Here is a 13,239-nt window from a genome sequence, read left to right as displayed (position 1 = left end):
TTACAGAATAGCTATAGCTAACTAGCCAGCTAGCTTTGTAGCAATGGATTGTGCACCTTCCATTGTTTAGCTAAGTAGCTAGCTGGTTGATGTTTTCCTTTTGTAACCAGAGCAGACAAAGGCAACATTCACCTCCACAAATGCTGTTTACATTGATATCCATACTGAATGAAGCAGTTAAGGGACCTCATGGGCACCCTTAACTTTTGTACTTAATTTAAGGGGAAAATTCACCTTAAAATGTTTTGTGCAACTGACTTAAAGTTAAGGGAAAATATAAGGGGAAAATTAACTTAAGGTGTTTTATGCAACCGGGCCCAGGGTCTCAAGGGCGAGGGAAAAGCTAAAAGTAGTCTGCAAGGGGGATTATGTCAAAAATCATGTCAGTCAAATCACACGGATGTCTCTTAGGTCTGATGACCGGACACAAAACCGGTCTGGTTGCTACTGTTCAGGATGGACATGAGACAGTCTTCGTCCATGGAGCCGAAGACGTCCAGGTCGTCAAGGACGGCCGGCTGGCTGGCGTTGCCGGGGGAACTGTCCATCATGCTCTCGTTCTGGAGCAGGTTGACAATGCTGTTGGGGTAGTTCATCCAGGTGCTGCCGCCACAGCTGATGGTGGAGGGTAATTGGCAGGGTGCCTGAGGGGCTGACGGCCCACTGCTCCCTGGTCCCTCTCCAGCCAGACCACTCTGGCCCAGAAGAGCCTGGAAGTCGTCAACGTTTATACTATCTAGAGTCCCTGACGGTTGTACCTCAGAAAAGCTGGGGAACTCAGGTAGCTCCTCATCCACCTTGAACTGGGAGCCCTGGACCCCGAAGGTAGAGGTGGGCTCTGGGGTAGCGGCTGCACTCACCGGCTCCTGGGGACAAGCAAAGGTGGAGAAAGCGAAGCCGTGGAGGTCCGACAGGTTTACGGTGGAAAAGGCCTGGGCGGAGGAGGAGGAGGATGTGGCTGCAGAGGCCTGGGGGTTGGTGGTGAAGCTGGCCACGGGGGTGGCTTTGGGATGGGAGTCCAGAGTCAGGCTGTTGAGGAACTTCCAGGTCTCTGCTGTGGTGGAGGAGGCCTCTGCCTTGGGTTGGGTTTGAAACAGCTGGCCTGGCTGGGGGCCTTTGTAGTAAGGCTGGGGCTTCACAGAGACGGCACTAGGGGGCACCACTGGGTTCACCACTGAAAGAGACAAACAAACAGTCAATACCACTGTCCCTTACCCAATGCTGTATCCTGCCAAATGTACAAATAAATGTAGGGTCCCTAAACAGTAGTTTCCATGTTAACTTCTGACCACTAATGTTACATACAGAACAACACCCTTTACTGTATTAACGCACCTATTAATAATAAACAGCTAAATAAATAGTATGGTTTACCAGGCTGGCTAGCTGCTAGCTTGGCGGTGACTGTTCTCCTGGCAGTGTTGAAAGGCCTTCTCTCTGCTGGCATGGCCCCTGGAATTCAAACAAACACCATCACACATTAAAACCATCAGAGGACACAGCTGCCTAGTTCAGCAACATGGATCATTTTAGACACTTACCTGGCATGATGGACCCCAGCTTCAGATTCTGGAACATTCCCTCGGTCCGTTTTCTCTTCTCCATCAGTCTATATTCATCTGTACAGTGAAAAAATCTAGAGTTAGCCTGGGTAAAATGTTTTGCATTACAACCACACAGGCTACAGGAGTGATGCCAGAGAAACATTTTTACATATTAGTCATTTAGCAGACGCTCTTATCCAGAGCGACTTCCAATTAGTGAGTGCATACATTTTTCATACTGGCCCCCTGTGGGAATCGAACCCACAACCCTTGTGTTGCAAGCACCATGCTCTACCAACTGAGCTACAGGAGGGCCAAAGTGGGTCGCCATTGTAATGGAAAGGGAAGTGACCTGGGTCGGAGGGCAGAAACTGGAAGTCCATTGGCTCGCTGACCTCGCGGTCCGAGGGCCTGCGGAGCTGCATCTTCACTCGGATTGGCTCGGTCAGGTTGGTGTCGCAGTAGGGCGGGGTGCGGAACACAATGGCCACCTGCCTGTGGACGTCCGCTTGGGAGAAGGTGCCCTTCCCCTCCCACGAGTCCTGGAAGAACCGCACCTCGATGTCCTCTGTGGAGGGGAGAAAGAAGAGAGTGGGAGAGGGGAGGGGATGGGAAGGAGGAGGGGTGGGACAGTGAGACGAGATTGACTGTCTGGGAGAATTGATTCTGAGCCAGTCTAACTGACTTGGTAACATTCTGTAACAACATTCTTTCATTGGCCACCTTTTCATGTAATACAGAAAGGAGATAACGTAGTCCATTGGTTCTAAGTTTGACCAACTAAATAAGTGGTTACCTGTGGGCTTATATACAATACTTTCAAATGTGTGTCTGGCAAAGAGGAACTTCAAAAGAGGACATACAGGAACAAAGCCGTTGATGGAAGGTTAAAGAAACTAAAAAAGGCTCAACTCATTAATACCAACAAAAATAGAAGCGCGTGTGTGTGTGACAGAGAAACCTTTTTGCACTTTGTCACAAAGTAAGAAGATCTCATCCCCCCCTCTGCAGCTTCCAGAGTTTCTGTTCACTCGACAGATCTTCAGTTCTGCTGTGTTGGGTGCTCCTGTGAGACGGAAGAGAGAGCTGGAGTGAAGGAGTGTAAAAGGCCTACAGCGGCTGTCTAGTTCATGTTTAGAAATGAGTGAAACTGACAGAGTCAACTGTGAAACATGCATGCATACGTTTTGGCACTGTTTAACTTCTTTGGAAATATGTTGTTGACGTCTTAGGAAAATTTTGTCCCGCTCTCATGCTCTTTGGTTATAACCCAAATGTCCACATCTCTTTTCAAGAAAATTGATTAATTATAGCAGTTTCAACAGCTGTGAAGAAAAAACATTCTTAAAAGCTGGTTTGAACCGAATGTTGTACTGTGCAGGCTTTGGGTTTTCATGTACAACAACATTTGTATATTAGTAAGATCAACTGCCAAAATTGTGGGGTGTGTATGATTGTGTGTGTGTCAGAGAGGATGTGAAGGCCTGTGTGTGTACAGATGGTTACAATGTTTTCATAAGTTTAAAAGCTCTTTGTATCCATAGAGACAGTTATTTTTTCCTATAGTCACACTCATTTAGAATGCCTGAAGCTTTAACAGTACTTAAAAGGTGTGTGTGTGTGTGTGTGTGTGTAAGAAAAAAAAGTGTGTGTGCAAGTGTTAAACATCAAGGACATTGATAAGAGGGAGCAGGCCTACTTAAACATTGGGAGCATTAATAGCTGAATGTTACAGTGGCTTCTGTGTTTTTATGGTGAAAATGCTATTAAAACTTTCTGATGTAGATTATTTTGTGTTTCCGACCTTTACAATCAAAGCATAGTATGCCTGTAACTCAATGCACTGCTGTTCAAATTTAAAAAATCTTTATTTTAGGGCCAAATTTGAGCAAATTCAAAAACGGTTTAAATCGCGATTTCAAATCAAATCCCATTTTATTTGTCACATGCGCCGAATACAACAGGTTTCACCTTACAGTGAAATGCTTACTTACAAGCCCTTAACCAACAATGCAGTTTTAAGAAGCAATACCCCAAAAAAAAAAAAAAAACATAATTAAAGAGCAGCAGTAAAATAACAATAGCGAGGCTATATACAGGGGGTACCGGTACCGAGTCAATGTGTGGGGGCACCGGTTAGTCGAGGTAATTGTTTACTAATGCCATTAACTCAATTCATTATTTTAAAACGTTTAACAGCCCAAATGTGTATATGTATGTTTGCAATTTGATTTGCGTTTTCCTTCACTCGTCTTTATTTATTATTTAGTTTTTTCTCGTCTTTTTGTGTGATGTTGCTCCCCCTGGGTACTGCTTGTATGTACTGCTTATACACTGCTCAAAAAAATAAAGGGAACACTTAAACAACACAATGTAACTCCAAGTCAATCACACAAGGACTGGTTTTGCAGCTGGTGACCACAGACCACTTCTCAGTTCCTATGATTCCTGGCTGATGTTTTGGTCACTTTTGAATGCTGGCGGTGCTTTCACTCTAGTGGTAGCATGAGACGGAGTCTACAACCCACACAAGAGGCTCAGGTAGTGCAGCTCATCCAGGATGGCACATCAATGCGAGCTGTGGCAAGAAGGTTTGCTGTGTCTGTCAGCGTAGTGTCCAGAACATGGAGGCGCTACCAGGAGACAGGCCAGTACATCAGGAGACGTGGAGGAGGCCGTAGGAGGGCAACAACCCAGCAGCAGGACTGCTACCTCCGCCTTTGTGCAAGGAGGAGCAGGAGGAGCACTGCCAGAGCCCTGCAAAATGACCTCCAGCAGGCCACAAATGTGCATGTGTCTGCTCAAACGGTCAGAAACAGACTCCATGAGGGTGGTATGAGGGCCCGACGTCCACAAGTGGGGGTTGTGCTTACAGCCCAACACCGTGCAGGACGTTTGGCATTTGCCAGAGAACACCAAGATTGGCAAATTCGCCACTAGCGCCCTGTGCTCTTCACAGATGAAAGCAGGTTCACACTGAGCACGTGACAGACGTGACAGAGTCTGGAGACGCCGTGGAGAACGTTCTGCTACCTGCAACATCCTCCAGCATGACCGGTTTGGCGGAGGGTCAGTCATGGTGTGGGGTGGCATTTCTTTGGGGGGCCGCACAGTCCTCCATGTGCTCGCCAGAGGTAGCCTGACTGCCATTAGGTACCGAGATGAGATCCTCAGACCCCTTGTGAGACCATATGCTGGTGCGGTTGGCCCTGGGTTCCTACTAATGCAAGACAAAGCTAGACCACATGTGGCTGGAGTGTGTCAGCAGTTCCTGCAAGAGGAAGGCATTGATGCTATGGACTGGCCCGCCCGTTCCCCAGACCTGAATCCAATTGAGCACATCTGGGACATCATGTCTCGCTCCATCCACCAACGCCACGTTGCACCACAGACTGTCCAGGAGTTGGCGGATGCTTTAGTCCAGGTCTGGGAGGAGATCCCTCAGGAGACCATCCGCCACCTCATCAGGAGCATGCCCAGGCGTTGTAGGGAGGTCATACAGGCACGTGGAGGCCACACACACTACTGAGCCTCTTTTTGACTTGTTTTAAGGACATTACATCAAAGTTGGATCAGCCTGTAGTGTGGTTTTCCACTTTAATTTTGTGGGTGACTCCAAATCCAGACCTCCATGGGTTGATAAATTTGATTTCCATTGATAATTTTTGTGTGATTTTGTTGTCAGCACATTCAACTATGTAAAGAAAAAAGTATTTAATAAGATTATTTCATTCATTCAGATCTAGGATGTGTTATTTGAGTGTTCTCTTTATTTTTTTGAGCAGTGTATTTAGCCTTATATAGAAAATAACAAAAAATATTTGTTCACAAAAACATGAACAGCCAGGACAGAACAGTGACAGATGAGTCAGTGTGTACTTGGTGAGTGTTTGGTGTGTGGGTGTGTGTGTGTGTGTGTGTGTGTGTGTGTGTGGGGCAGACTCACTGTTGTCGTAGATGGGCTGGGACACCACGGGCTCCAGAGGGCAGAGTTCCCCGGTAGGTAGAGTGATCGAGGCCTGGAAACACAGCCTCACTGCATTCAGGTCAAACTCCTCCTCCCACACCTTTGCCTCAGGAACTGCAGCCAAAACACAACACATCAGACACAAAGCAAATTGGTGTGGCATCTGAGATTGGCTATCTGACACTGACTGTATCCTGTCAGTCACAGTCAACGGAGGAAAAATAAATTCCTATTCACACAATATTATTGGATTAAACCAAGGTAAACAAACATGAAAATTTGATTGGAGAAGTGAATTATATAACTGGTATAATGTTATGACAGTGGATTGTCACGTGTGTTCTTTTGGTTTACCTATCCTTATGGGGACCAGAAGTACTCACAAGGATAGTAAAACAAGGAACATTTTGCCAGTCCCCACAAGGAAAAAAGCTATTTTATGCTTTGGGGTTAGGGTTAGAATTAGGGTTAGGAGTGGGAATCAATTGTTTGGTCCCCACAATGATAGTACAACAAATGTGTGTGTGTGTATGTATGTACTCACTGTTGAAGGGGTTGTTTTGGGTCTGCAGTCTACAGGAAACTGCTTCGGCCACATCCTTTTTCTTCACACACTGAATGCCCAGGTTCTGAAAACTGAGAGCAGACAGTGAGACAAGGAGTCAGAGTGAACGTGTGTGAAAGTGAGATACTGTAGATATCGACCAGAAGAGGGTGCTTCATTCAACCATCCTCTGGTTCTAGCCTTTAAAATCAAGACCACGTGAAACAACTTTTTCTAAATGGTCATATAAATCATTAACTGGTACCCTTTTGTCATCCAAGTGTATGTCCTCGATCAAGATATTGGCAGATGCACACTGCACCAAACAAACATTTTGTTCCTTTGTATTTCATCACACACCCACCCACTAACATGCTTGCGACACACACGTGCACATACACATCCATGCCTGTCTAGTAATTTCCACAGACCTGCCCTCGCATACACACACACACAAACCCTCAAGCCCCCAACACACACACACACACACACACACACACACACACACACACACACACACACACAGTCTAACCTGTGTACTCGTCTCTCCTGCAGGTCTGCCTCATAGTAACCATGTTTGCAGTCTTTCCCCACCAGTTCATGGGGGTGGGGCTTGTGAGGTGGGTTCTTGGTCACCAAGGACACTCGGACACGCAGGGGGCCATTGTAGTTGTGTACCTGCATGGTAGCAAGCCAGGTTAGCAGGATGTGTATCATCACTCACCATAGAATCTCCACCACTTAATTATCACCTTCAAATCTCCATAAATCATGTGTCGTAAAGCATGGTGTAGTACTGATTAGCTATACCATGGTTATAACTAGACAAAATTGCTAATTTGTATAACAAATCTTACTTTGATTAATAGTTTATTCATTAACCATCTCAGAATATAAGGTGACTAAGCTACGATTATTAAAGGGATACTTCGAGATTTTGGGAATTTTTATCTACTTCCCCGGAGTCAGGTGAACTTGTGGATACCATTTTTAAGTTGCTAACTAGTGCAATTACTAACTAGCGCTTGCGCAATGACTGGAAGTCTATAGGTATCCACTAGCATGTTAGCAGAAGATACCAATAAACTTCCAGTCATTGCACTAACATTTACATTATTGTCATTTAGCAGACGCTCTTATCCATTTTTCATACTGGCCCCCCGTGGGAATCAAACCCACAACCTTGGCGTTACAAGCGCCATGCTCTACCAACTGAGCTACACGGGGCCAATTCTAACACTACCTCTAACTTCCTTCATACTGGACACAGAGACATAAAAATGGTACCCACGAGTTCATCTGAATCTGGTGAAATGGATAAAGGGCCTTTTTTGCCACAATTCCGAAGTATCCCTTTAAGGTATCGGAATAAATTCATTGAGCTACAGTGTAAACGATGGCATGGAATCATTGTAAAATTACAGGTTAATTATCTGAGTGCCATTATCTGTGTGTTATTAAAGGGCATCCTCACCTTAATGGCAGGGTGTGTCTTGGTGGTGTCATTGCTCTTCTCTCCCGGGGTGCTTCCCGCAGAGCGCCCCTCACACTTGTACCTGAACCTCATGCCCCTCTGCTTGGGCTGTTCAATGATCTCAATGAAGGGATTCCCTGCAGAGAGAGAGAGAGAGAGCGATAAAGAGAGAGCGTGAGAAATCGATATATAGAGAAATAGAGAGAGAAAATAGAGAAAGAAATAGAGAGAAATATATGTAGAGAGATACCAATGTAATTAAGGTCACAATGTATCTCTAAACTATCACAATGTAATTTATCTAATGCTGTGTTGAGCTTTTGCAACAGCTGTGATTCATCATGTTTGTATGTGTTTTAAAACAAAGCTGGAGATTCAATTCAATACAGTCATGATGAGGGAGAAGCCAAAAAGTTGACTCACTGATTGTCACCCATCAACATGAAAAGTTGAGACAAACAGAAAACGGTTACACAGAGTGATATAACTCTCCTTACCTTGGTTCAAAGGGGTCTGTCCCCATCCAAACATTCCTATGGAGATGGCAGAAATTTACACAAAACATTTACTAGAACAAATAAATCAGTAAGAAAGGATGATCAACCAAAATACACAACCTATAATTTCCCTCAACTATTCTCTGATAAGTAATGGCACACAATAACTGGTGACGTTGAAGATCACAACAGTTCAGCACAGATCTGCTGTAGAAATTCAGCTCCTACATATGGAGAAGGGTGTTAACTAAAAGTAGAAGTTAATAGCTTTTAATTGAAAACACTGGAGGTTCCTCTTAATCACAATAGTAGCCAAGGCATAATTGCTCATAATGTTAGACCTGCTAGGATCGGCCTGAACGTGTACAGCGGATGAATAAAGAAAAGTATTCACACGGGGACAATAAAAGGTCTCAGATTAGTTCGCTCCTATTGTGTCTGTGAGTAGTCGGTGTCCAATTTAACACATCTACACTAAAAGTACTGTCCTGGTTCATGGAAAAGACTGGAAACTTCATTTGTGGTGCTTGTTCATAGCCCCACCCACCACTATTTCATGGATTACTTTTCTTTGAAATGGCCACTAACGGAAAGGGATGTCTTCCATGTGTGTTGATTGTCTACAATGTAACTTTTCGTAATGTCATATTGTTGCGTAGCTTTATTAAACATGCTATTAACCTATATAGGTATAAGCACAAAACCTGTGACGACGTTGGATATTTTCATAACTTTACATTGCAAACATTTACGCCCAGCTAGCATACATTTATCATTGATTTGATTACGTCATTTTGGGGACATCGGCGTCCCCTTATCAATTAAGTGTCAAAGCTGTATATCTTGTCATAGGCCTACAAGTTAAATATCTTCCTGTGACTAAAGTCAAATATCTCGGAGAATCACGTAGGCGCTTGACTACCGCACTAGTCTAATGTTTGGATTTTAAAAAGCATCCATCATGAGCATAGGCTATGATATGTTCTACTAGATATGATGTGCAATTCTAGAACTATAGCCTAATAGACGCAGGCCTATTTACTTCCTAGTACAGTGCGGGCAATGATCTCCATTATTTTGTATTGACTCCTCCTGAGGTAGTACTAAACCAATGGTATCCGGGCTTCACCCTTGTGCGCAAACAAGTTGCTAAGCTTCACACGAGACTCTAAAATGCATTTACTTTGAGGATCAGTTTGTAAACAAACTTACCATCCATTTCCAACTTCGGCCACGGTGATTAATCGAATAGCCTTTTCCCTATAGGTTATTTTTTCCCTTGAACACAGTGTTAACTTCTCTTGACAGCTTGCTCTTTCGCCTCCCTCGCGCCACCACCACCTTCGAGTCTCCAATTCAACTTGCAACCACCCACTCAAATGATGCGGAAATACCCAAATTACGTAAACATATGTTAAAAAAACAATCTGCAGTTGCTACTTATTTTTTTATTTTTTTCTTAGTCTTTTTCTTCTTCTTCGATGAGTTTTACGGTGGTTGGCATCCAATAAATGTCGCATTACCGCCACCTACTAGACTGGAGTACAACTCCCTTATATTTTGCTTGAAAAAATAAATAAATAAATACCCTACCATCTAACACTACACTACCAACAACAACAACAACAAAATGCACAAAAAATAGAACAAAAGAATAACACCACCCTACTCCACTATTTAAATCTATTTAGTCCTACCTCAGGCCAACAACCTGAAAGGATGGACACCACCACTGAACACACCCTGTAACTCTTCTGATGTCAAGTCTCGCACACCCAAATACCTCTCTTCAGCTGCCACCACAACCTCCATTTTCTGTGACTTATGTTCCATCCCTGCAGTACAGTTGATAACCATTGCTATAAATGCTAAAAATCCAATCTTACTGAAACATATATAACTTGTTGGCCTATTCCTCTGTACTGGTACAGATCTACTACTCGCACCACTCCACTCAGGATCCCTCCCCCTTGACCCATCTTCCTCTACTTTCTTCACAGCCTCAGCATATGACAACTTCTGCACTACTCTAACCCTGGAAACCTCAACCTGCCTCTCTCCCACGGGACATTTCTGATCCCCAGCCCCATGGGCACCCCTACAATTAACACATACCACTACATTCCCCAATGCTACTCATTCCTTTGTCTCATGCCCTTCTGCACACTTCTCACACCTAGGAACCTCCCTCCTACACACTGCTCCCACATGCCCATAAGCTTGACACCTGTAACAATGTAATGTATTCGGCACAAAATCTCGTACAGGATAACTTATACACTGCTCAAAAAAATAAAGGGAACACTTAAACAACACAATGTAACTCCAAGTCAATCACACTTCTGTGAAATCAAACTGTCCACTTAGGAAGCAACACTGATTGACAATATATTGCACATGCTGTTGTGCAAATGGAATAGACAACAGGTGGAAATTATAGGCAATTAGCAAGACACCCCCAATAAAGGACTGGTTTTGCAGATGGTGACCACAGACCACTTCTTAGTTCCTATGCTTCCTGGCTGATATTTTGGTCACTTTTGAATGCTGGCGGTGCTTTCACTCTAGTGGTAGCATGAGACGGAGTCTACAACCCACAAGTGGCTCAGGTAGTGCAGCTCATCCAGGATGGCACATCAATGCGAGCTGTGGCAAGAAGGTTTGCTGTGTCTGTCAGCGTAGTGTCCAGAGCATGGAGGCACTACCAGGAGACAGGCCAGTACATCAGGAGACGTGGAGGAGGCCGTAGGAGGGCAACAACCCAGCAGCAGGACTGCTACCTCCGCCTTTGTGCAAGGAGGAGCAGGAGGGGCCGCACAGCCCTCCATGTGCTCACCAGAGGTAGCCTGACTGCCATTAGGTACCGAGATGAGATCCTCAGACCCATTGTGAGACCATATGCTGGTGCGGTTGGCCCTGGGTTCCTCCTAATGCAAGACAATGCTAGACCTCATGTGGCTGGAGTGTGTCAGCAGTTCCTGCAAGAGGAAGGCATTGATGCTATGGACCGCCCGTTCCCCAGACCTGAATCCAATTGAGCACATCTGGGACATCATGTCTCGCTCCATTCACCAACGCCACGTTGCACCACAGACTGTCCAGGAGTTGGCGGATGCTTTAGTCCAGGTTTGGGAGGAGATCCCTCAGGAGACCATCCGCCACCTCATCAGGAGCATGCCCAGGCGTTGTAGGGAGGTCATACAGGCACGTGGAGGCCACATACACTACTGAGCCTCATTTTGACTTGTTTTAAGGACATTACATCAAAGTTGGATCAGCCTGTAGTGTGGTTTTCCACTTTAATTTTGAGGATGTCTCCAAATTTGATTTCCATTGATAATTTTTGTGTGATTTTGTTGTCAGCACATTCAACTATGTAAAGAAAAAAGTATTTAATAAGATTATTTCATTCATTCAGATCTAGGATGTGTTATTTTAGTGTTCCCTTAATTTTTTTGAGCAGTGTATATCCTAACATCACTTTGTCGGGCAAAGACTCAATATCAAAACTCAAAAGAACAGACAATGACTCTTCTGTTTCACCACTCACGCCACCCTGTCTGCATCACACCAAACGACGAGCATCACAAACACCGGGAATCTTCCCCTTCAGTTGGTCAACTTTTACATTTACTGCTACCCCAGCAATCACTCCTTTCAATGGTGCCCTTTTCTTGAGCACAAAACAATTCACATCTCTTGCCCCCATTCTTTTAACACGGAGCACCTGCTCCCTCTGACCAGCAGAAACACAAACAATTATCACAAGACCACTTCTGGTTACCGTCACCGATTCCAAAGCACCCAACTCTGTTTTCACCCACCCTGAAACCACAAATGGATCAGCCAAAAGACAAGGGTCCACTTTTTCCAAAAAGTTCACTCCTACTGTCACACACTCATCTTTATCCTGACCATTGGTGCAAGCCTCGGGCTCCAACAACTTCACCACACCTACCACCTCCGGTACTTCGCCCTCATTCACTTCCATTTCTCCTCCTGTCTTCAGCTCACTCTGCTTATACTTTCTATCATTCTTCTATCTCCCCTTTCCCCACCATTTTTAACAGACTCTAGCTCACCCTCTTCCTCTCTCTCTTAGACCTCCTTGTAAACAAAGTAAATGTAAACACTATATATAGCCTCAAAACATGGATAAACAAAATGTTGATATCATGGATGGTCAATCGTTGCATCAATAGCTCTGTCTATGAATTTGAGAATGCTCTCATTTCTTCAGCCCCATCCCTCAGCTTTCTAACGTAACAGGGGAAGAAAAATGCTTTAATTTGTTTTACTGCTTAATGCTGCTATAAAGGAACATAACTATATATTGGTTTGGTAGCAGTCATAGCCCTACCGCAGGTATTCAAAGTAAAAAAAAAAAAAACTGTTAGACTATTGCATGGGAAAAGATCAAATCAAATCAATATTGGTCGTGTATACAGTTTAGCAGATGTTATAGCGGGTGCAGAGTTATATTACTAGCTAATGTTACGAACTATATAGTAAAATGGCAAACAAGTAGCCTACACAAATAATCAATTTTGTTTTGTTTTTTTAAACAATACATTTTGAACGAATCCAATTAACCGAAATAGCACTGTAACAGTAATCCAAATGCAATGTTATATATATATATATATATATATATATATATATATATATATATATATATATACACATGTATATATATACACATACATACAGTACCAGTCAAAAAATTGGACACACCTATTCATTCAAGGGTTTTTCTTAATTTTTTACTATTTTCTACATTGTAGAATAATAATGAAGACATCAAAACTATGAAATAACACACATGGAATCCTGTAGTAACCAAAAAAGTGTTAAACAAATCAAATCATATTGTATATTTGAGATTCTTCAAATAGCCACCCTTTGCCATTATGGCAGCGTTGCACACTCTTGGCATTCTCTCAACCAGCTTCACCTGGAATGCTTTTCCAACAGTCTTGAATGAGTTCCCACATATGCTGAGCACTTGTTGGCTGCTTTTCCTTCACTCTGCCATCCGACTCATCCCAAACCATCTCAATTGGGTTGAGGTCTGGGGATTGTGGAGGCCAGGTCATCTGATGCAGCACTCCATCACTCTCCTTCTTGGTCAAATAGCCCTTACACAGCCTGGAGGTGTGTTGGGTCATTGTCCTGTTGAAAAACTATTTAGAAAAATTTGATTTCAGGAGTGC

The 13,239-nt window shown here is 43.9% G+C and overlaps 1 protein-coding gene and 1 non-coding gene across 2 annotated transcripts; both read right to left on the bottom strand.

The window, feature by feature from the left end:
- Nucleotides 1–204: 204 nt before the first annotated feature.
- Nucleotides 205–9,479, bottom strand: LOC121554756 (transcription factor p65). Its single transcript, XM_041868497.1, has 11 exons — nt 9,239–9,479; nt 8,027–8,062; nt 7,530–7,666; nt 6,588–6,733; nt 6,056–6,147; nt 5,491–5,625; nt 2,506–2,610; nt 1,897–2,112; nt 1,542–1,619; nt 1,375–1,452; nt 205–1,174 (listed from the first exon to the last, which is right to left on the bottom strand). Exons 1-11 carry the CDS (start codon nt 9,243–9,245, stop codon nt 408–410), a joined length of 1,797 nt encoding a protein of 598 aa, XP_041724431.1. The 5' UTR covers nt 9,246–9,479; the 3' UTR covers nt 205–407.
- trnat-ugu lies at nt 7,209–7,284 on the bottom strand. The gene has a single exon. It is a non-coding gene; the product is annotated as a tRNA-Thr (tRNA).
- Nucleotides 9,480–13,239: the final 3,760 nt, after the last annotated feature.

The sequence above is a fragment of the Coregonus clupeaformis genome, chromosome 39, assembly GCF_020615455.1.
Source record: "Coregonus clupeaformis isolate EN_2021a chromosome 39, ASM2061545v1, whole genome shotgun sequence".
NCBI classification, from domain to species: domain Eukaryota; kingdom Metazoa; phylum Chordata; class Actinopteri; order Salmoniformes; family Salmonidae; genus Coregonus; species Coregonus clupeaformis.
This window is presented reverse-complemented; position numbering and strand designations above follow the sequence as displayed.